This window comes from Helianthus annuus, chromosome 11, assembly GCF_002127325.2.
Source record: "Helianthus annuus cultivar XRQ/B chromosome 11, HanXRQr2.0-SUNRISE, whole genome shotgun sequence".
Classification (NCBI taxonomy): Eukaryota; Viridiplantae; Streptophyta; class Magnoliopsida; order Asterales; family Asteraceae; genus Helianthus; species Helianthus annuus.
The window spans coordinates 129,401,845-129,423,596 of NC_035443.2; the positions used below are offsets into that span (position 1 = coordinate 129,401,845).

The 21,752-nt window shown below is 37.1% G+C and overlaps 1 protein-coding gene across 1 annotated transcript; it reads left to right on the forward strand.

Annotated features, from left to right (window-relative positions):
• The first annotated feature begins 461 nt into the window (after positions 1-461).
• On the forward strand, positions 462-2,562 carry LOC110880669 (protein FAR1-RELATED SEQUENCE 5-like). Its single transcript, XM_022129146.1, has 5 exons — positions 462-757; positions 868-1,126; positions 1,239-1,811; positions 1,905-1,909; positions 2,091-2,562. Exons 1-5 carry the CDS (start codon positions 462-464, stop codon positions 2,560-2,562), a joined length of 1,605 nt encoding a protein of 534 aa, XP_021984838.1.
• Positions 2,563-21,752: the final 19,190 nt, after the last annotated feature.

The following is a 21,752-nucleotide window of genomic DNA, read 5'->3' on the forward strand; positions in this document are numbered from 1 at the left end:
CAGGGAACCCGTTACTGGATTCCTAACGTCGCTGATAAGTTCATACCAGTGTGTGGGAAATCTTATCCAACCTTTGCGGATGTTCTTTCCATGTATGAACTTTATGCGTTTGAAGCAGGTTTTTCTGTAAAAAAAAAGGGCAAACTAAAGTCTGGAATGGAATTCCCACACACAAGCATCTCTGATGCTCAAAATATGGAAAACCACAACCAAAGAGGACTTTTGACACCCTAGATGAATCTTCTGTTAAGCACCGGAGGACCACCTTCACATGGTGTGACTGTAAGGCAAGCATACTAGTCTCGATCTCGAACGATTCATACACAGTTCTGAGTTTCAATGATATTCATAATCATGAACTTGTTGAGAGTTACAACCGTGATCTTAGCAAGATATCACGGAAACTGTCATTCTCCACGAAACAATTCATTCACAACATGAGTCTAAACCCCATCGGACCAATGAGAGCTTATAGATGTCTTGTAGCTTTAAAAGGAGGGCATCACAATGTTAATGGGACGCCGGTCGATTTTAAAAACTTTAGCCACCAGTTGCGAATTTTTATTGGTGAACGCGACGCACAAGTTTTCCTTGAACGCCTGCGTGAGCGTTTTGACAACCTACCCAACTTCTTTTTTGATTACACTGTATCAAATGGAAAGTTGTCCTCTGTATTCTGGGCTGATGAGATTTCAAAGCTAAACTACAAAGCTTTTGGCGATGTCCTAGCGTTTGACGCAACTTACAGCACAAACAGGTTAGTCCCCCCCCCCTTTTAACATATGTTAGGCCTGATCCCCAAGTATCCAATCTTAACCCCAAAAAGTTTTACATATTGTTAACATCAAATCAATTTTTTGTTCATAGGTACAAGATGGTTTCTGTGCCATTCACGGGTGTGGATCATCATTTCCAATGTGTCACATTTGGAGCGGGTTTGATATCAACCGAGTCCATTGAATCTTACGTGTGGTTGCTTAAGGCTTTCTTGAAGGCACACGGTACTCAACCAACTCTCGTGCTGAGTGATCAAGACCCATCCATGCTACAAGCTGTTCCTATGGTCTTTACCGAATCACGACACCGTCTATGCATGTGGCATATAATGAAAAAACTACCCTCAAAGGTATACAGAAGTTTGTTAGCCCTTAACATGTGTTATTCAACATAACACAATTTTTATATGTCTTCTCAAACTGTTTTAATCTAACTCGTGTTATAACTATTAAATTTTTCAGATCTCTGCCGACGTGCTCGATAACACTGACCTTCGGTCCTGCATTCACCGGTTGGTTTGGAATGTTTATATCAAACCTGAAACGTTTGAGTCCCGCTGGAATGACCTCCTACAAACATTTGGGCTTCAAGACCACAGCTGGTTGAACGACATGTACAACATCAAACATCTCTGGGTACCAGCCTACTTCAGGGAACTGCCCATGTGTTGCTTGATGAAGACCACCTCCCGCTGCGAAAGCTCTAACGCTGCCTTCAAGGTTAACTCAACAAGCGCAAACACCCTTGTACAATTTATGATGTGCTTTGAAAATAGGGTAGACAGCCAACGATATCGTCAACGTGTTTCGGAGTACAAAACCTCATCCACAATGTTCACTGGCAATACTGATTTAGCGATAGAACAGCACGCGTTCGCCATTTACACAAACGCTGTTTTCGCGCAAGTTCAAAAAGAGATAATTAAAGGGAAGTTTTTATGCTACATCACAAACCAAACCGAGACCAGCGATTCCAGTCTTCTGATAGACGTCACTCATTTGGATAAAAGGAACAACATCACAAACGTCTATCAGGTAACACATGTTAGGCAATTTCATTATTACCCATCCTCTATCATATGTTACATCTAAAGGGCTTTTCTTTTTTGCTGTCTATGTTCAAAACAGGTTACGTATAACACTGTGGATCAATCGGCCAGTTGCTCATGCAGGAATTTCACACGTATCGGATATCTGTGTCGCCATGTCTTTTGCGTCTATCGCTTGAAAAATGTTGAAAGGATTCCACCACAATACATAAACGATAGGTGGCGTCGAGATGCCCTCCCTAAACATGTTTTTTTCAATTTCCAGTCGATACGGAGTCAACCCACACGCACCGTCCGTTATGCGGAATGAAATCCTCGACCTCGTTACTGAATGCGTTGATGTTGCCAGAACCGATGAGGATGCGTTGGCAAAATTGGTTGTCCAACTCAAGGATTTCAAGATCAATGTTCTTTCCAAGCAACCTTTGTCAACAACTGAAAATGAATCAAATGAGTGTCAAATGGAAGAAATAGTTGGACAGCCAATCAACATTCCAGTCGAAGTTGCTAATCCAGAAGTTGCACGCAATAGAGGATGTGGTACTCATACTCGCATTTCTGGGCCCGGTGAGAAGGCCAAAGCAAAACCACCAAAACGTCCAAAGCAGCTTCGTTTATGCAAGCGTTGTGGTCTATATGTCGACGACCACGACTCACACAACTGCCTTAAGGTGGCTGCAATGAAAGCAGCAAAGGCAGCTGCTGAACAACAAAGGCAGACCGCCACTGGCGACTGATCCTCTGATTAAAATCTTTATGTAGTACTATGTAATGGGAGACTCTCTTCATTTTGGCCTTCTTACACACATGTAACAGTCTTTTGACATCATCCTGCTATTCTCTGTTACGTGTGTAAGAAGGTGGAACTATTTTCATCCCAATAACCATAAATAGGTTTGTAAGAAACTCTATGGCTTTGGCCACTTTTGTGTTTGTAGGACCGAAGATCTTCGGGGACCGCTGTGGTCTATTAACGGGTTTATCTTAATATTATCTGCATTTTGATATTTGTTTTTCTGTGTTTTATTTTTTTACTATGGCATAAAAACAGCTGCTTAACACATGTTATTCCCCATAGTGCTTTGGTCTTTTTAACTTGAAAGGATCAAAACAATCTTTGTTAACCACACAATCTGGCATAAAAACAGCTGCTTAACACATGTTACTCCCCATAATGCTTGGGCATTTTAACTTGAAACGATCAAAACAAGTTGTGTTAACCACACAAAAACAGCATATATATTAAACCAAGTCAGGTTATATAAGTATACTTCACCTCTAGACAACTTTACAGTGTTATAAAAACAGCTGGTTAACACATGTTAGTCCCCATAATGCTTGGGTCTTTAAACTTGAAAGTATCAACCACATAAAAACAGCATATATATTAAACCACGTCAGGTTATAGAAGTAGACTTCACCTCTAAGCAACTTAAACAAACATTCTACTAGTAGGTTACAAAAACAGAAACAAAACATAATAAAATACCAACAAGACGACATTCGTATGTCGTTTTGTTACAACATAGGGTCATCAGGTTAACACATCTTCAATCATTTTCAACATACTAACTACCCATTGTTATCCTCCATCTGTAACAAGCTTTTCATCATGGTGTGGGAAATTCCTCATCATGAAAGTACAGAGGAGAGGGGCTGCGCTCACTCTCCCATGGGTCATGGTAACACCAGGACTGGATTGTTTCGGGTGAGTATGGACACAACGGGCAACCACACATTTCATGGTCTGGATCCGTCAGCAACCTAACCAACTCATCTGGTAGCCCCTTCAACTTTTCATCTTCTGGAACAACGTGCTCCCTTCGGCGTGACGGTTCTTGCGACACACCAGCTACATCAGTTACATTTTTGGTTCCGCTTTCTGAAGCATCTTCACCAGAAGCTACTACAGTTTTCCCATCTTCTCCATTCTGGTGACACCCTTTTCTTTCGTTAACCTCCCCGTACTGGCCCTCACATGCTTCCTTCCCCTTTTGCTTCCGCTTCTCCATGCCTGGTTGGCTAGCCGTAACCTTACCTTCACACGGGTCCATCACATTAAAAGACTTTGGGACCTCTACCAGTTTATGGTTAACTGAAGTGGTGAAGTATTACAGAATATGAATTTGGTTCTTCACTACAATACTTATAGAGGTGTTCCCTGGCTACATTTAATATAGGTCTTTGTGACTTGACTTCGATGTGACCAAAAGGTGATAAAAAGCAATTGTTCCTTTTCCCAATAAAGTTGTTTTATAGACACCAACCCCTATGCTTGTAGTATTCTGCCACCAACTTTCCCCAATTTCCAATATTCGTACTACATTTTTAGAAAGACTGTTCCCCTTGGAAGCAGCATTTTCTCTTTTTCTATAATGTTACACGTACCTTTATATAATTTCAAACAATTTCTAATAAAATATTATAAACTACGTCAATAAACTAGATTAATAATATTCTAAGACATTTAACAACACATCAATATTCTTTAGAGTTTAGAATTACCAAGTTACTAAACATCAGATTGAATATAGATAGTCTATCCCCAAAAAGACATCGTGACGATGCCATACCCAACAAAACACCTACCCCGCAATAACTTTAAAGCAACATCCCCAAATCCATCAAAGTACATTACATGTTTCCAAAAACATAGCTGGCGCAATTAATGCACAATGGTTCTACAGTAACTTCCGTTTCACCCCCCTAACACGTGTTACTCCATTCGGCAATCCTCCTTGATTTTGGGCAGCAGCACATTCACCTCCGAACATAATATGTGCGCCGCATACCTCTTTCTCAACTTTCTCACCTCCGCCATCTTCCTCGCCCCACTCGTGCTGAACCCACAGTTAAAACTTTTGTTTTTCCCCATATAGCACTCCATGTGCCGCATCAAGAAGACCCCACAATCAGTTGTGTTTGCGGTGGTCGCCCAAGGAACCGGCATACGCTAGATGTTGCAGTACTCTACGTCATCGGCTCACGGATTCCCAACCTCCCGCAGATATTGCACAAACATATCTTTCTGCATACGCATACACAATCCATGGTAAAAAAAAAAAAGCAGATCCTCAATATTATCACACTTATTTGTTCAACAATTGTCAGTTTAGTAACTTACGATCTTATACGCTGTGTCCTTGTGTAGGTAGTAGACACTATCTTCTATCAACTGACCTTGTCGGGCTTTGTCATTATCAACGACATAAATCCCGGGGTCGCGTAACTCAAACAATAGCAAGTAAAAGTGTTTGTGCTCCAATATAGGGAAGAAAACAATGTCTTGATTTCGAAAATCAGGAACGTTTTCACCGATGTTAACCGCACCTTTTATCCCAAGCCGAAACTTGTGCATCCGCGCCTCTACTCCGCCTTCCTCAGATGTGAGCATCCACGGAAACTTTAAGCACAACAGAGAAATTAATAAGGTCAAAAAGTCGCCACACTGTAATATCTATATACATGACACTCACCACAACTTTAGTACCAAAGAATTGCCTACTGTAAGCCTCCCGTGATTTTCTTTTCTCTTGGAAGTTTAGCACCTCCGCCCAACAGTCAATAATACCATCTGAGACCTCATTGCCAACGTTTAAACTCTTGAACATAGACCGAGACGCTTGTACATGGTTAGGGCTTCTAAACAGCAACTCCCTGGTGTCAGATGTACAAATTATAAATTAAATTGCATACGTTAACATATGTAATTTATTGTTTTACTAAAATTTCGTACGGTGACCCCCCTACTTACACAGCCATGTGTATCGGACTATCTACATCAACCACCGACGACGAACCCTGTTCCCTCCTGCGGAAAAAAACAAAATATAACCAATTATCTAGTGTGGAACTTGGTTGATGGTTTACCCTATTACTATAAAACAATAAACCACGTTGCAGTTCTACTTACACGTTTGCCTCCATTGCCCGCTTCCTACGAGAATACCCACTTAAAAGGTGCAATGGGCTTTCATCAGCGTATATGTACTCCCACAGATTTGTCTCCTTCTTAGTTATTGGCTGGCCCATGTCAACAGTCCTTATATAGTAAGGTGATCTGTTTGGTTCCGCTGCCACTTTCTCTCTGAAAGGGAGCTTCCTTTTTTGTGCCCCCAACTCAGCCAACATACGCACACGGTTTGCAAGCGGAATATTGTCCTCCACCTCATACATATCACCCCCACAAAATTCCAGACCAGTTTGACCTTTGTGGAATGCAATGGCCGGGTCATAGGAGCTAACTGGGTCTACTATCATAACCATACTCAAGTCTGTGGTAGCCTCCATATCGCCTAACACATATAAAATAAATAGCTCACGTAACGCATTAAAGATTACAACACACTTGATGCGGTAAATGAATGTGTTTCAGCTCACCGGAACGCTCGGTTTCTGTCCAAGGAATGTCATCCATCTTCCCACTTGTGCAACCTGCACGTTTAATGCAAATAAGTATATTATATATGACTTGAACTAACCCATCAATACTAAGTTTGTTTAATGCTATATCGTACCAATTTCCTGTGACACGTCGAATTGACCCCCAATTTGTGTCATCCCAAGACTCCAATTCGGGCCATCTAAATTCCGTTCATCAAAAAGGGTATCGCCTTCGCACACTGTGTGTATGATTAACACATGTTAACTCACTAAATGATACATGTAGGAAACCAGTTAACACATGTTAGAGCATGAAAGTCCTTACCGTTCTTCTCCGCATGAGGGACCTCTTCAGCCGCTTTCCCTTTTCCATCGACAACCTGGGCCTTCTCGAAACCGTCGCCCGAAACTAAGTCTACCCCCGCGCTACTGCACCCTTGCATATTTACAATAGTAGCATGCATCCCATCATGCTCAATCTTACCTTCTGCAGCTGCATAAAACAATGCTGTTACATCTCATGCACAACTTAGTACCAGAAGCTGCATAAATAATTACCGTTAAAAACACGGTCACACTCATCAACAGCCCCCTTGCCTTCGCCATCCAGAACCCCATGTTCGTCCTTATCATTAACAGCACCTTCCACAGATGAAAACACGACGCCACCACTCTCTTCTTTTCTTCCATCAGATGCAGCCCTAACTTCATTCTCAATCTTACGATCTGTACTTGCATAAACATTTTTCGAATAAATAAGGCATGGCTAAGAATGGCTAAACAAATAAAACGGTTTCCGAAGATTACCTTCCTTCTCATTCCATTCAACATGTTTGCTATCCTTAACCTCCATCTCGACCATTTTGGCCACCTCTTGATCACAAACAAACCTTCCTTCGTAAATCTCATCCTTTTTGGCGTCATTCGCTTCCAGATCGGTGTTCTGTTCATCATTGTCATTCGCAGCCACTTTATTGTCTGTATCCACTCTATGTTCATCTTTACTAACAAACTGCATGTCCGAACCACGGTAATCTGTCCAAACAAGATGCCCTATGTTAAATCAAATAAAGTAACAAAGCACACTTTTAAAGTCGGGCATTATTAAAGGGGTTCGGGAACTACCACGTGCACCATGCACTTCTGCTGCTTTAATATGCAGTATTGCACGCATTAAACCCAGCGGCTTATGCACTTCTTCAGCATCACTTTTATCCACGCCTCCTGCTCCTTTATTTTCTTCGGCCCCACCAACACTACAGTCACCTCCACTTGAATTACCAGCATCATGAACACTCTTATCACCTTCGACGACTTCATTTGTTTTTTTCCCAAGTTCACTAAACCCCAGTTCTCTCTCTTCCAGTTGCTTCTTAGTCTTGTTCAACCCTATAACATCACATGAATATTAAATGGGTTTCAGACACGTACGCAGTGTGCGAAGGTTCTAAATTTTAACGAGCAACAAACTACGCGTTTTAATTCTAAATCTAAAAGTATGATGAAACTGGTAACACATGTTACAGTTTACCTGATTCGTTGCCATCATCCGTTTTTTCCCGATCAATCTTTATTTTCGTCTTTGGGCAATTCGGGGTCACAAAGCTTGCTTTCGTTTCGGGAGCATCCTTTAACTTATTCAGACGGGGAGATCTCCTTACCCGCGACGACATACCTCCTTCTTCCAGCGCTCCGGTACACTTAGTTCCATCAGCAAATACGCATGATCCCCCCGCACCATCTGCTGCAACCACAAAGGAAGGTTATACTATACGATAATTATCACCTTAACGTGTGTTAGAGTAAACATTTCATTCCATAACATATAGTAAAGGTACATAAACTCTTTTTGCGCTATAAACGTACTCTTAAAATGGTAATACATGTAACAATTTACCTTTTTCTTTGCCACCATCCGTGCCTTGTCCACCAAACTTCATAGTTGTCTTTCTTCTTTTTGGGGTCACAAACCCTTCTTCTGTCTCACTAACATGCTTTAACTTCTCAAGTCTTGCAGATCTCCGCACCTCACCCGACTTTCCACCATCTTCCATCTTTTCAGCATAGTCTTCTCCACCATCATCTACGAATGATTGGCCCGCAACATCAGCTGCAAACCCAAAAAAAAATGTCAATCAATACAGGTTGCCACACCGTCAAAATGTGTTACAGTGACCAAATTAAGAATGATAACCAACACAACAGGTATAACATTTAACACGTGGTTCCGTGTTCATTTCATAAACATCGTCAGCACACCTTCTTGGGCATCAAAGTCTATTGCTGAAGATCCTACTGCTTTCAATCTACTTTTACTGATTTTTTTGTTTTGCCGGATAAGCGACTTCCTGTACAAGCTCGCTATTGGTGACCCATCCGAAAAATCGCCGTCCATTCCATCCCCTACGAAATCGTTTGCACAACGATTAATGGATTACAAAATATTTAACTAAATAACACAAACAATAACAGTTACTAACCAGCGTTCTCTCCTTCGTTGATGTGAAACCTTTCATCATTTCTCAAATCTCCCAAGACCGAATTGATCTTGTGTGACGCTAAATCTACCGCGTCATCGTGATCCTCCCTTTCACTAACTTTCTTCTCAAACATACTTTCAAACGTTGCCTTCAACTCTTGTACTTCTTCGTCTTCATGGCTCTCCACCAATAGCGATTCTAACATACCCTCAATTTTGACTTTGTTCTTCTTTGTCACGCATATTAACTGTCGTACTATCGTCAACCTCTCCTGTTGAGAATAGTTTTTCAACATTTTTCATACTATGAACATATACTAATTGCAAAAAACACATGTTAGAGCATCTAACTTTACCTCTTTAGTTGCCCAGTGTTCCACGTTATAGTTTCTGGGACGTGTTAATCCTTTAAACCGTCCTGTTTCAAACCCACCAGCAAGGATTTCAAGCCTTTCTCTCTCTCTCAATCTTTTCAAGTTCCAAAAAGCTAAAGGACACACCGCACTGTCTACCTCCATCCCCGTGCACTCAATGCTATCAACGTACAACAACTACAAGAAACAACGATCCGTTCAGCCCGGAAATAATCAACTATTCTAACACATGTTAATTATCTAAAATAATTAAAAGTACACTTACCATCAGAATCGCTAGAGGACCGACGAAGAAACTTTGTGGGTCAAGCCGATTCCAGGTATCCTTGCAAGTTCTCAGCTTTTCTACAACAAGGTCACACCAGTCTATTGTTGCAAAGTCCATTTCTTCATCCAGATACTCCAAGATTTCTTCCCGTAAACAACTTTGTTTATGACAATCAACCAGCACTGCCACAAAACACATTACAAAATCCATCCTGAAATCAAAACTGTCTTCGCCATCGGACTCATGTATCATTTTCACCATCTTTGTTGGAGGCACCATTGCCCCCGGGTATCTCGCCCTCCAATCCGCAATGGCATCAGTCAGCATCGGCAGCTTACCAATCGAACTAAACTTTTGTCCACCAGTCGGAATCCCTAATAACTTATGAATCACTTTCCTGTTCACCTTGATATCACCGGCAGGCGTACATATCACCATCTTATCTGGATTAAAATTGTCCACAACAAAATAACCTAACTTAGCCGGCAAACCATCAACGCTGAAAGTTAGCAAACGTCCAAAGCCCATTTCCCTGATGCGTCACGTTGTTGTTCTGTCAATGCCCGTACACACTTATAAAACTGCAATGGTGCAGATCTTGTCCTTATGCCTGGAAATTCATCCTTTTTTGCTCGCTTACGGGCTTTCTGAACCTTTTCCGGTTTGTTACCAACTACCTTTGGTTTCCCTGCTTTACCTTTCCCATTGTCATCCGAACCCTTCTTCTTTTTGGTCCTTAACGCCCCGCCCTTCGATGTAGCCGTCACTTCTGCCCTACTTACTGAAATAACATTTTATACGAAACAACAACATCCCAAACAATTAGTCTACTTTACAACCACCGATGACAACATGTAAGAATTTTTCATTCGTAACATCCAAATTTTTGAAGGGCTTAAAAAATAACTAACCACGGTTTTTTCGCATTACATTGCCATAATTATCATCGGCGCTGTTTCTTTCACCTGCTGATTATCACATGTTAGTGAATTTTCAAGGTCATGCCCAATTAACACATGTTAAACAAAGCCAACAGTATTTAACTAACCACGTTTTCTTTTATTTCCACACCCAGAAATATCCCCGACAATGCTTTTCTTCCCTACAGTTTCAAACATGTTACTCAGATTTATCTGGATACGCAATTAGCCTCTATTGCAACAAAAGGAACTTACCACTGTGCTTTTTGTTATGTCCCCGTTTGCTTTCCACACAACCTTCATTTAGCACCGATACATTCGTAAGGAAAACGATTAGCCCAACAATACTTTATACAAATTATAAACAATATTACTGCTTAACCGTTACCTGTTTTCCGTCTTTTCCCATGGCTTGCTGACACACTATCGGTATCATCATACACTGCAAGGCGTCCAACAAAATTTAGTTATGCCCAATTTCTTATCCAACACACTATCAATATACAGATCACCTTGAACTATGTTAAGTGTTCAGAAACATAAAAATTCTAACCTAACTCCCGTTGGGTCAGACCAAAGTCAGATTGTTGTTTGGAAGGTCCGGGCTTGGGTTCGTCGGATAAAATCACAACGCTAGGGCTCTCAGACCTTTTTTGCCCTAACCTGTGTTTCGAAGTCCTACATATATAAAAGAAAACTAACTCAGTGCCATTTTCCAATAATCCGTTGAAGAAAACCACCTTTTACATGACGGATAACAACAAACTAACCTTTTACTTGAAGTCTGAATCTTCCTTAATCGTTTCAGCTTCAACGACGACGACAAGATTATGAACGACTTCCTCATTCTCCAAGCTGGACACTATCGCCTTCTGTGTTAGGGTTTGGGGAGTAGCTTTTCAATGTTTCTTTTAAATGGTAAAGAAGAAAAACTTTTGAATTGTGTTAGGGTTAGGGACGAGAGAGAAACATGAACAGGAGGGGAGAAATGAGTATAATGGAAAAGAAGATAATTTTTTGAATTTTGTTTACACTTCTTTGATTAGACGGCTACTGCATGGCAGTGGTTTCTGTTTTCCAATGTGTATGTTCACTTCCGAAAATGCCCTTGGATGGTACAAAATGGCAGTCCTTTTTATTTCTTTTTATTTTTATTCATACCAAAATAATCATGGCCTTTGATCAAGTTTGATGTAAGCTAATCAATGGTTCACAATGGGTTTCCATAGTTTTCTTAAAAAGATAGGGTTTCTTATATAACCAAGCCCTATATATATATATATATATATATATATGGGGTTCTAGAGTGAACACGGGTTTATTTGCAAACTGTGTGAACAAATCTTGTCCATTGATCTACACACGTGTATGGCCAGGATCTCATCATCAAATCGTAAAATACACTAGTGTATTTCAACATCAAATCCTGGTCATTGATCTACACACGTGTATGGCCAGGATTAGTTCACTCAGTTCGCAAGCGATACTAGTGTTCACCCTTGAACCTAATCCTATATATATATATATATATAGGTAGGGGATCCTGTAAAAAGTGCTCAAAGTGTGAGAAGTGTATTATAACACTATATATAATACTATATAACACCATATAAACACCGTATAACAATATGTAACACCATATAATACCATATAACACTATGTAACACTATATATCATTATATAACAAATATAACACTATAGGTTGTCTGATAGCATGTCTATGATAGATGTATAGTGTTATATTTGTTATATAATGATATATAGTGTTACATAGTGTTATATGGTATTATATGGTGTTACATAGTGTTATATGGTATTATATGGTGTTACATATTGTTATACGGTGTTTATATGGTGTTATATAGTATTATATATAGTGTTATAATACACTTCTCACACTTCTCACACTTTAGGCCCTTTTTACACTATCCTTACCCTCTATATATATATATATATATATATATATATAGAGAGAGAGAGAGAGAGAGAGACGAGATCGGGAGAAAACGCTCAAAAGTGTGAGAACGGTGAGAACGCTTCCTGGCCCAACATGTGTCACCCGGCTTAGAGAAGGGCGGAGGGGCTTTTTTGTCCTTCATCTTCTAATTTTCCAGTTCCGCTTTTCCCGATATTGTTTTAATTTTTGGTTTTTAAGATTTTTGGCGTTAACCAAATTCAATAATTTGTGGCGTTTTAATGGTTTCATTGTATCAACATTTTGGCGTTTATGGCGTTTATTCACATCGTATGCCATTGGAACCTATGAGGCAGGAAATCTATTTGAATGGCGTTTTTCAAGGGGTATTAAACAAGATGGCCCATTGTTCTATTATTTTTTATAAACTTTTTGGCGTTTGGGTTATCTTGGCGTTTTACAATTGTTGGATATTTCAGCTACAGTAAAAAAAAATACAAGCGAAGAAAATAAATTAAAAATACTAATCGGATCTCTCTTCACAATATTCACTGTCATCAGTCTCTCTGTTCTTTAATAGTACAAGAACTGACACCAAAATATGGCGTTTTATATAAAACTTAACAAACCCATCGGTTTGATTATTTTCCCTGCTCGTCTGTTGAAGTGGCTTTTTTTGTGGATGTTTGGGGACATAGATCTATGACATGTGGGTGGGTTTTTCTCTTTTTCTTCATGTTGATCTTCATCTTTATCATCATCCTACTCTTCAGTGTCATTGATCTCTTCTCCTCATCCAAGCCTTCTTCAAGAACAAAAAATACAAAATGCCATATGACTGGTATTAGTATCTTTTTCTTGAATTTTTGTCCATCTCATGCAGCAAAATCTTACTGAGTTACTCGCCTCCCCTAACAATTCATTCAGTGAAACTTGACGAATAACAATACTGAATATCCAAGAAAGCATATTAGCCATCTTTGATTTTTTAGTGTTTTACAGTGAGTGGTATTTAGTAGTATTGGCGTTTGGTTTTTTTTTTTTTTTTTTTTTTGGTTTGATCAAATGGAAGTTACTGAGATGTATCATTTTATAGGATCTCTTTTTGGCGCCTAAGTTAGGCGGTGCGTTATTATAATAAAGTATTCGTCTTTTCAGTTATTGTTTGTAATTATTGTTTTTGACAAGCTTTAATCTCTGTAGTCTGTAACACGTCCAATCTTTCAAGTTTGGCATTTTATATTCTAATATAATAAATTTCCCCTATCTTCAGTTTTTCTGATTTGGAGTTACTGTTTCTAGTTACATTTTCAAGTTTGTTTTTTTATTTTTATTTTTTTTATTTTTTTTTTTTTTTGGGTTTTTATAATACTTTTTGAAACTAATTTTATTATAGTTTGGGAGTTTTTGGGGGCGTTTAACATGATGATATCGTTTAAACAAGCATTTTAGTTGTTTTGGAGTTTTTATTGTATATGGCGTTTTTATTTATACAACAATCAACTGAAAGGAAAATAAAATAAAAAGAATTCATAAAAAAAGTTTTTTTATAATACTTGTCCAAAGTAATTTTATAATGGTTTGATAAACGCCAAAGGTTTAAGACATTTTCCTTTTCTGGCGTTTTTATTAGATACGGCGTTGTTTATTAAATAACAATCAACTGAAAAAGAAAATTAAACAAAATAAATATTGATCTTCAAATCTTCATTGTCACCAGTCTCTTTCTTCTTTTGAAGCATCTTCACTGGCTGTTTCGACTTTCGTATGAAATCAGCCTATTTTTCTATAATTTTTGTCCATCTCATGTAGCAAAATGTTATTGAGTTTACACCCTTTCAGCCAAAATGTTATCTTTTTTGGCGTTTTACATAGAAAAAGAACGCCACAAAATAAACCATCTTAAAACTGTAAATTTGATCATACGAAAATCAATAAAGTGTTGTTGTATGGTGTTGGATAACATTTTTAATCCTCAGTTAAAAAAGATAACTGACAATGTTGTCCAAACCATACAGCTACACTTTATTGACAGCAATATATTTGATGTTTGGGTTTTCTGGCGTTTATCAGTCGAATGGTATATATTAAATATGGCGTTTGTGGTTTTTGTTTGTGTTTTTTAATTGAAATTGAAGGTCTGAGTTTTTGTATATATAGGATTTTTTTTTGCGGTTTTTTAGGCGGGATTTTACTATAATTAAGTTTGGCGTTTTATATCTAATGGCGTTTTTAGCAGAATGTTGTGTGATTTTTGTTTTGGCGTTTTATTTTCATGAGATGGCGTTTTTTTGGAGTAGTCAAAAGACGTTTTTACCCTTAATGAAGCGCGTCCACGTAATAAAATTGATGTTATTTACGAAAATGCCACCGCGCCAATCTAGTCCATAGATTGTTTTGATCGGACGATCGATAAGCGATCTCACCGTTCTCACACTTTCTACGGTTTTCTCTAAATCCCGACCCTATATATATTATGATAAAATCTCGATCGACCCACAAAAAATTGACATCACACCCCAAGAAGAAAATGAAAAACGAGTAAAAGACCCCATAAAACTGGAAAACGAGTAACAACCCCCATAAAATTTTGTCTAAGAAAAAAAAGAGGGTTTTTTCTTGATTCTTCATCTAAAACTCCTGATATATTTACTAAATAATCTTCGTTTGTATTTATTTTATGCATTTATGTTGACGACCGTTGAACTTTTGTTATTTTTTTAACTAACTAGTAGAATTCCTTCGTGCGTTGCAATGGAAATTCAATTTGACTCATTACGATATTAGAACGACATTGACACTCATAAAGTCGTGATATGCTCAAAAGGATATCTACACTTATTTTACATAGATGGGAAACTATAAAGATGATTATGAGTAATGGTTCTGTTAGTACCGAAACTAGTACCGATGTTGTCGATCAAAATCGTGTTGTACCGATATTGTTGGGACGGTATCGGTTCGATTTATCACGGTACCAGTACCGTACCGGCACTCACTATAGCTTACGATACCAATAAAATTGGAAACTATAAAAACTAATATTCATAATGGTTCCATTAGTACCGAAACCGGTACCTATGTCGATATTGTTGGACGATATCAGTTCGGTTCATCACGGTACCAGTACGATACTAACATTTTCTATAATTTGCGATACAAAAAAGGATAATCTCATGAATACAACATTGTCTTCAACAATAATTTATTTCAAAATCCACAAAAATGAATAATCATACCGCTGCTTAGGTTGGTCGGATGGTATTAATTGTTTTTGCCACTATACAAAAAAAATGTTAGTTGTCTTTGACCTGTTCAATTTTAAATAAAACTTTTATCGGCAATAGATAAAAATAAAATGTCGCTAGGTTGTAGTCTATAGGATGTCTCCCTATATCGTGTGTTAAAAGTCAAAATATGTTAACAATAATTTGAATAGCAAATATTATTTACTTTGATAAAGATTAAATACATTAATGAAAAAGATAAATAACTTAGGTTTCCTCGGATTTCATATTGCTTTTTATTTTATGTAAGTTGACTCATGCAGTGGATAAATGTATAACAAATATATGTGTATGTATAACAAATATATGTGTATGTGTATGATATGAACAAAAAAAATGAATGATGACAATAAGAACATGTATTACATTGTTTTCCATGGATAATAAAATAAAACAGACGTAACAAACAAAAGGACCTCACACTTTTGTGGTGGAAAACAAAAAATAACAAATTCATTGCTAACTACTTGATATTTTATATATAATAATTTGATATTCTTAATCATGTCATGCACTCTAAATGAAAATAATAATAATAATAATAATAATAATAATAATAATAATAATAATAATAATAATAATAATAATAATAATAATAATAATAATAATAATATATAGCTATAGATAACCGACTCCCAAAAAATTTTTAACCACGTGGAAAAAAAATTCTTGGTCTGCCACTATACCCATGAGTTTACCTCCTCAAATATGTTCCAAGAATAACCGTTGTCAATAAACTGAGTGTTACTGACATGCCTCTTGGGTTGTCCCTTAACATCAAAATAAAAAACCTCACGTAATGTTAAGGCTTTTGTTTCACTAATTAAAGAATCAATTGTCTTCACACCAAATACATCACGTCCACACCGAAGCTTATCGAAACACACTTATACCAAACGACGTTGAACTATACCAAACTATATCGAGAAAACCACACCGTCACCTTAAATTCAATAGGTCAAACACAATCAACAAATTTCACCATACTCGGTTTACGTTGGAATGTGAAAATTGAAAAAATAAGCTACTGGTAATATAATCTGACTTTTAGTTTTAGACAAGCATAATGTGGAACAATCAGTCTAGTGATATTAATATACTTTGTAATCATACATTAGTGACCCACAACATGGAGTCACAATTCGTAAACACAATTTCTTGCGACAATATGCATTGTATTGAAAAAAAATAATAATTATAATAATAGTCGAGTGAAGGAGATTGTTAAACATGTAGTGAGTGGTTATTTGATTTGTGTACCTCAAGTGTCATGTACACTAAACCGCGTCGCAATTTATGTGGTGTAATTTGAACATTTATTTTATTTATGTATAACACCACTAAAAATGAGTATTACGGATGAAAAAAAATCATTAATAATTCGCTTTTTTACAACAATTTATACAACTAAATATCTGATGACTCACTTGCAATAACTTGAACTCACATGAAGTTAACTACTAAATAATAAAAAAAAAAAGTATATAATACAATTCTGTATATTAGTTGTACGCAATTTTTTTAAGATAACAAATCTTGAAATTATTGTAAAACAACTTCAATTTAGCACTTGTAATAATGTTTCTTGACACGGCACAGCAAAAAAAAAATTGGCTTCATGTTAACAAAAACTTTTCGTTACTTACTTTCACCTCATAACCTTTCAACTAATTTTTTACGCCATCTCCTCTCGATTACTAAACAAATAATAATTTATTGATTTAATTAAGGCAATCAACAATCTCATTTATATACTTAACTTTCTCCAAGTGTCACTAGTATTTAATGGTTGCAAGAAACACTAGAGTTTGGTTAGTATATTTTTACCAATATATCTTTAAAAAATTTATATTTATGAAAAGTTGTAACAAATGAATATATAGATGGTCAAAGTTAATCAGGTAAACCTACTTTGATAGTATAATAATCTAACAAATCTAATAAAAATAAAAGTCAAAACTCACACATAATTACTAAACTACGTTAGGTTAGGGGTGTGGTATACCGCCCCTGGCCAAATCAGTGAAATTAGCGCCCCGAAGCCACCCTCTAGGCGGCAAAAGGGGGGCGCAATTGAGTCTCCGCTAGCACGGTAACGAGCACTAATAGCATCTGCAGATTGTGTCACGACCCCCGACCCACCCTGGACGGAATCGGGTGTCGTGAGCAGTCCCGGGGTACCGGTGATTATTTTTATTTTAAAAAAAAACATTGCAGCGGAAATTTCATCAGGACCGTGAGTTGGGAAAAATATCAGAGTTTAAAAACACCGGATTTTATTTATTAAATAGATGGGATAAACCCATGTTTTACAAAGGTAGCTTTTAATATAAAAACGATATTTCTTAATTTGATTTAATTAATGAAATAAGCCACTTCTTGATGCCTTCGGTGCCGGATCCAATTCTTACTCCAATATACTGTAATTACCTGAAACGCGTTTTAAAAAGGTTTTGTCAGCGGGAAATACTGAGTGAATCATTCTGTTTTCTAAACGACCCGTTAGTTATAATTTACAGTATTAAGAGCGATTACAATGTTTCTATCAACCAATTATCAAGAATGGGTATTTGTCACTCGATTCATTTCTGTGACTGTGGTCATACCACTATTGGGTCCCGTTGCCCAAATAGTGACGGTGTACTCACACAGAGTAATAATAACTCACATAGAGTAATATTCACTCACATAGAGTGATAATAACAGTAATGTGCACAATACCCCACATACCAGCTGTAATTTGGTGATTACAAAGACTTAATCCCTGTAATTATAACCTTGAAAATAATTTGAGGTATTGTAATACTTACTCACAAACTGTGAGAAAACAATTTAAAAAGGAGAATGACTCACATTATAATCATGCAGATTCATACGGCCAAAGTTTAGTCTACAAATAAGCCTTGATATATTGCAGATTTATACAGGTAGAGCTTAGCCTATTGAGTTAGCTTTGTAATCTAGTGCACACAACTAGGTAGGTAACTTAATACAGCAGTTACGTCAATTCACGAGATTAAACCTTCACAACGATTAATCAGTGCAATACTCGATAATTCAATCGGATTCACAACGAATAACAGAGCATAGTCCGAATTCGAACAGCACTCGAATATTCAAGTCGAAATCACGACGAATAATCAAAGTACAAGCTCAATTGAGCAGCACCTGGACTATCGTTGGATAGTTATAATCGATCGGACGTTGAATCGTAATAGCGATCAAGTTATTACCCTGATTGCGGCAGCGTTTCGATAATTGTGTGTGTGTTGGACTGTTTCTGTGATAACTTGCTCTACGTAACTTAATTTTACGTCGTTCCAAAGACAGAATTCAAGTCCCAGACTCCTCTATTTATACATGAATTTTGACACCGTCGCGTAGCGCGAGGGGTACCCCCTATAGGTGTCGCGCTACGCGAGTGGTAACCTATGTTCATAGGGTAGCTACGTGTGTAACTTGGCTTGTTGTGTCGACAGTTTTTCAATTTTCGAATTTTACAAATAATTATGAGGATAATCGTTGGCTAGGATTTATCCCCCCCTGAGTTTTAGGGGCCCTGATCCTAATTCTGATTGTTCTGGAAATTTTAGGGTTAGTGCAGAATTACTTGGGTTTCTTAATTAGGGTTTCCTTAATAGCTAATTACCATCCTAATTACGGATTTTAGTGACAGTTGTTACATCCTCCCCACCTTGAGAAAAATCTCGTCCTCGAGATTTACTGGAAGGGATGTGGATATTTTCGCTTTATTTCGGACTCCAGCTCCCAAGTGTATTCTGGCCCTCTCTTTGAATTCCACTTGACTTTGACCAACCCAGTCGTTTATGCTTGAGGAATTTGACTTTTCGATCTTCAATAGCCAATGGTTTCTCTATGAATTTTAATTTTTTTTTCATTTACCGCTATATCTTGAAGAGGTACTACCAGGGATTTGTCTTGATAGACATTTCTTGAGATTGGATACATGAAATACATCATGTACTCCAGCCAATTCTTCTGGTAGTTGTAACCGATAAGCTACTGGTCCTATTCGTTGAATCACAGGGAATGGTCCAACGTATCTCGGACTTAGCTTTCCTTTCTTACCGAATCGTACTATACCTTTCCAAGGAGAAACTTTTTAAGAGTACCTTATCTCCTACATGAAATTCTAAAGGTTTACAACGATTATCTGCATAGTTCTTCTGACGATCTCGAGCTGTTTTCAGTCTTTTCTTGATTTGAGTTATTTCGTCAGGGGTTTCTTGTAAAATTTTAGGATCTGATAATTAACTTTCTCCTATTTCTGCTTAACAAACTGGGGTTTTGCACTTGCGTCTGTACAGTGCTTCGAATGGGACAGTTTCGATACTTGAATGATAATTATTGCTATAGGAGAATTTAATTAAGGGTAAGTAGTTATCCTACTTGAATGGTTATCACACATGCTCGCAGCATGTCTTCCAAGGTTTTGAATAGTTCTTTTACTTTGTCCGTCTGTTTGGGGATGATAAGCTGTACTTAAATTTAGTCGTGTTTTCATTGCTATTTGGAAACTTGTCCAGAAATGAAAAGTGAAATGACTATCTCTGTCCGATACAACGGAGAGTGGAACTCTATGTAAGGATACTGTTTCATCTACATACAACTTGGTTAACCTTTCTATGCTAAAGGTTTCTTTCATAGTTTAGAAGATGAGCTGATTTGGGTAAATCGATCCATGATTACTCAAATCGCTTTATTACCTTTTCTGGTTTTGGGTAACTTAGTAACAAAATCTATTGTTAAGAGTTCCTATTTCCATATAGGCATTTCTAATTGTTGGAGTAATCCTAAAGGTTTCTAGTGCTCTGTCTTAACTTGTGAATAAGTGAGACACTTAGATACATCACTGGCTATGTCCATTTTTTATTCCTATCCACCAAAAGTTATTTCTTAAATCTTGGTATATCTGATTGTTACCTGGGTACATGGTATACCTAGATCTATCTAGAATCTTAATTCTTAATTTTCCCTGCTTAGGTACCCAATTGTTTTCTTAGGGAATCTCCAAATTCTATTACTTCCTTGTTTTAATTCTTTGGCTTGCCCTTTTTTTCCTTCAGCATCGTCTTCGATTGCTGTTTCTTGAACTTTCTTTAGTTGCTTCATTAAATCTAACCGTAGATCTTAATCTAAGAGCATGGACTCACTCTTGCTTTTCATGATACTTATGACTTAAAGCATCTGCAACTACATTTGCTTTTCTTCGTGATACTGGATATCACAGTTGTACTCATTTAGGATTTCCATCCATCTTCTTTGCCTCATGTTTAGTTTGTTTTGCCCAAATACGTACCTTTATCTTTTGTGATCTGTATCTACAGATAATGTCTCTAAATCTTAAGGGCAAAATTATAGTTCCTAATTCTAAATCATGAGTTGTAAAATTTTCCTCGTGCTTTTTCAAGTGCCTGAAGGCATACGCAATTACCTTTTTGCGTTGCATCAACACACATTCTATTCCTAATTTTGAAGTATCACAATATACTTCAAAATCTTCAGTTTCTTTTGGCAATGCTAAAATTGAAGCACTTGTTAACCTTTGATTTAATATCTTAAGAGCTTCTTCTTGTCTAGGTCCTCACTCAAACTTAACTATTTTACAGGTTAGCTTAGTTAAGGGTTTAGTTATCTTAGAAAAAAAAAATCTTTAATAAATTGTCTATAGTATCCAGTTAAACCTAGAAAACTTCGAACTTTTATGGCTGTTTGCGGAACCCTCTATTTAGTAATTGTTTCTAGTTTAGAAGGATTCACATGGATACCTTCGTGATTTTCCACATGACCTAAGAATTGCACTTCCTGTAGCCAGAATTCATACTTCGAGATTTTGGCGTACAATTTCTCTTTTTCTTAACAAAGTTAAGAGTGCATGCAAATGCTCACAATGTTCTTTTTGACTGTTGGAATAAATAAGTATGATAACTTAATTTATATACATTAAATGGTTATTATTATGGTTGGATATTGGTTAGTGCTGCCTTGTTTAAGCATAGGTGATCAGTCCATGCCTAACTAAGGCTAGGCTACTCAATATCTGCTCCTGACAATAACCAGGGTATTTAAAATACTGATATATTATCATAAACTTAAATCGGAATAGGAGGTGAATTTGTGTATCATTATCTGAGTATATGATTGTTTTAAGATTGCTTATATTGAATAAATTAATAAGGCAAATTTAAAATAATTTTAAATAAATAAATAATTAAATCCGAGATTAGCGTGATCTTCAGATTTTGTGGAGATGTCACCAGAGGGTGATTGTGATCAAAGA

Bases quoted from the DNA above. Each gene is read 5' to 3' on its own strand.
- LOC110880669 (XM_022129146.1), top strand. From the start codon at position 462: ATGAGAGCTTATAGATGTCTTGTAGCTTTAAAAGGAGGGCATCACAAT. The intron at 758-867 runs GTTAGTCCCCCC...TTTTGTTCATAG, and splicing joins GCAACTTACAGCACAAACAG to GTACAAGATGGTTTCTGTGC. The intron at 1,127-1,238 runs GTATACAGAAGT...TAAATTTTTCAG, and splicing joins TGAAAAAACTACCCTCAAAG to ATCTCTGCCGACGTGCTCGA.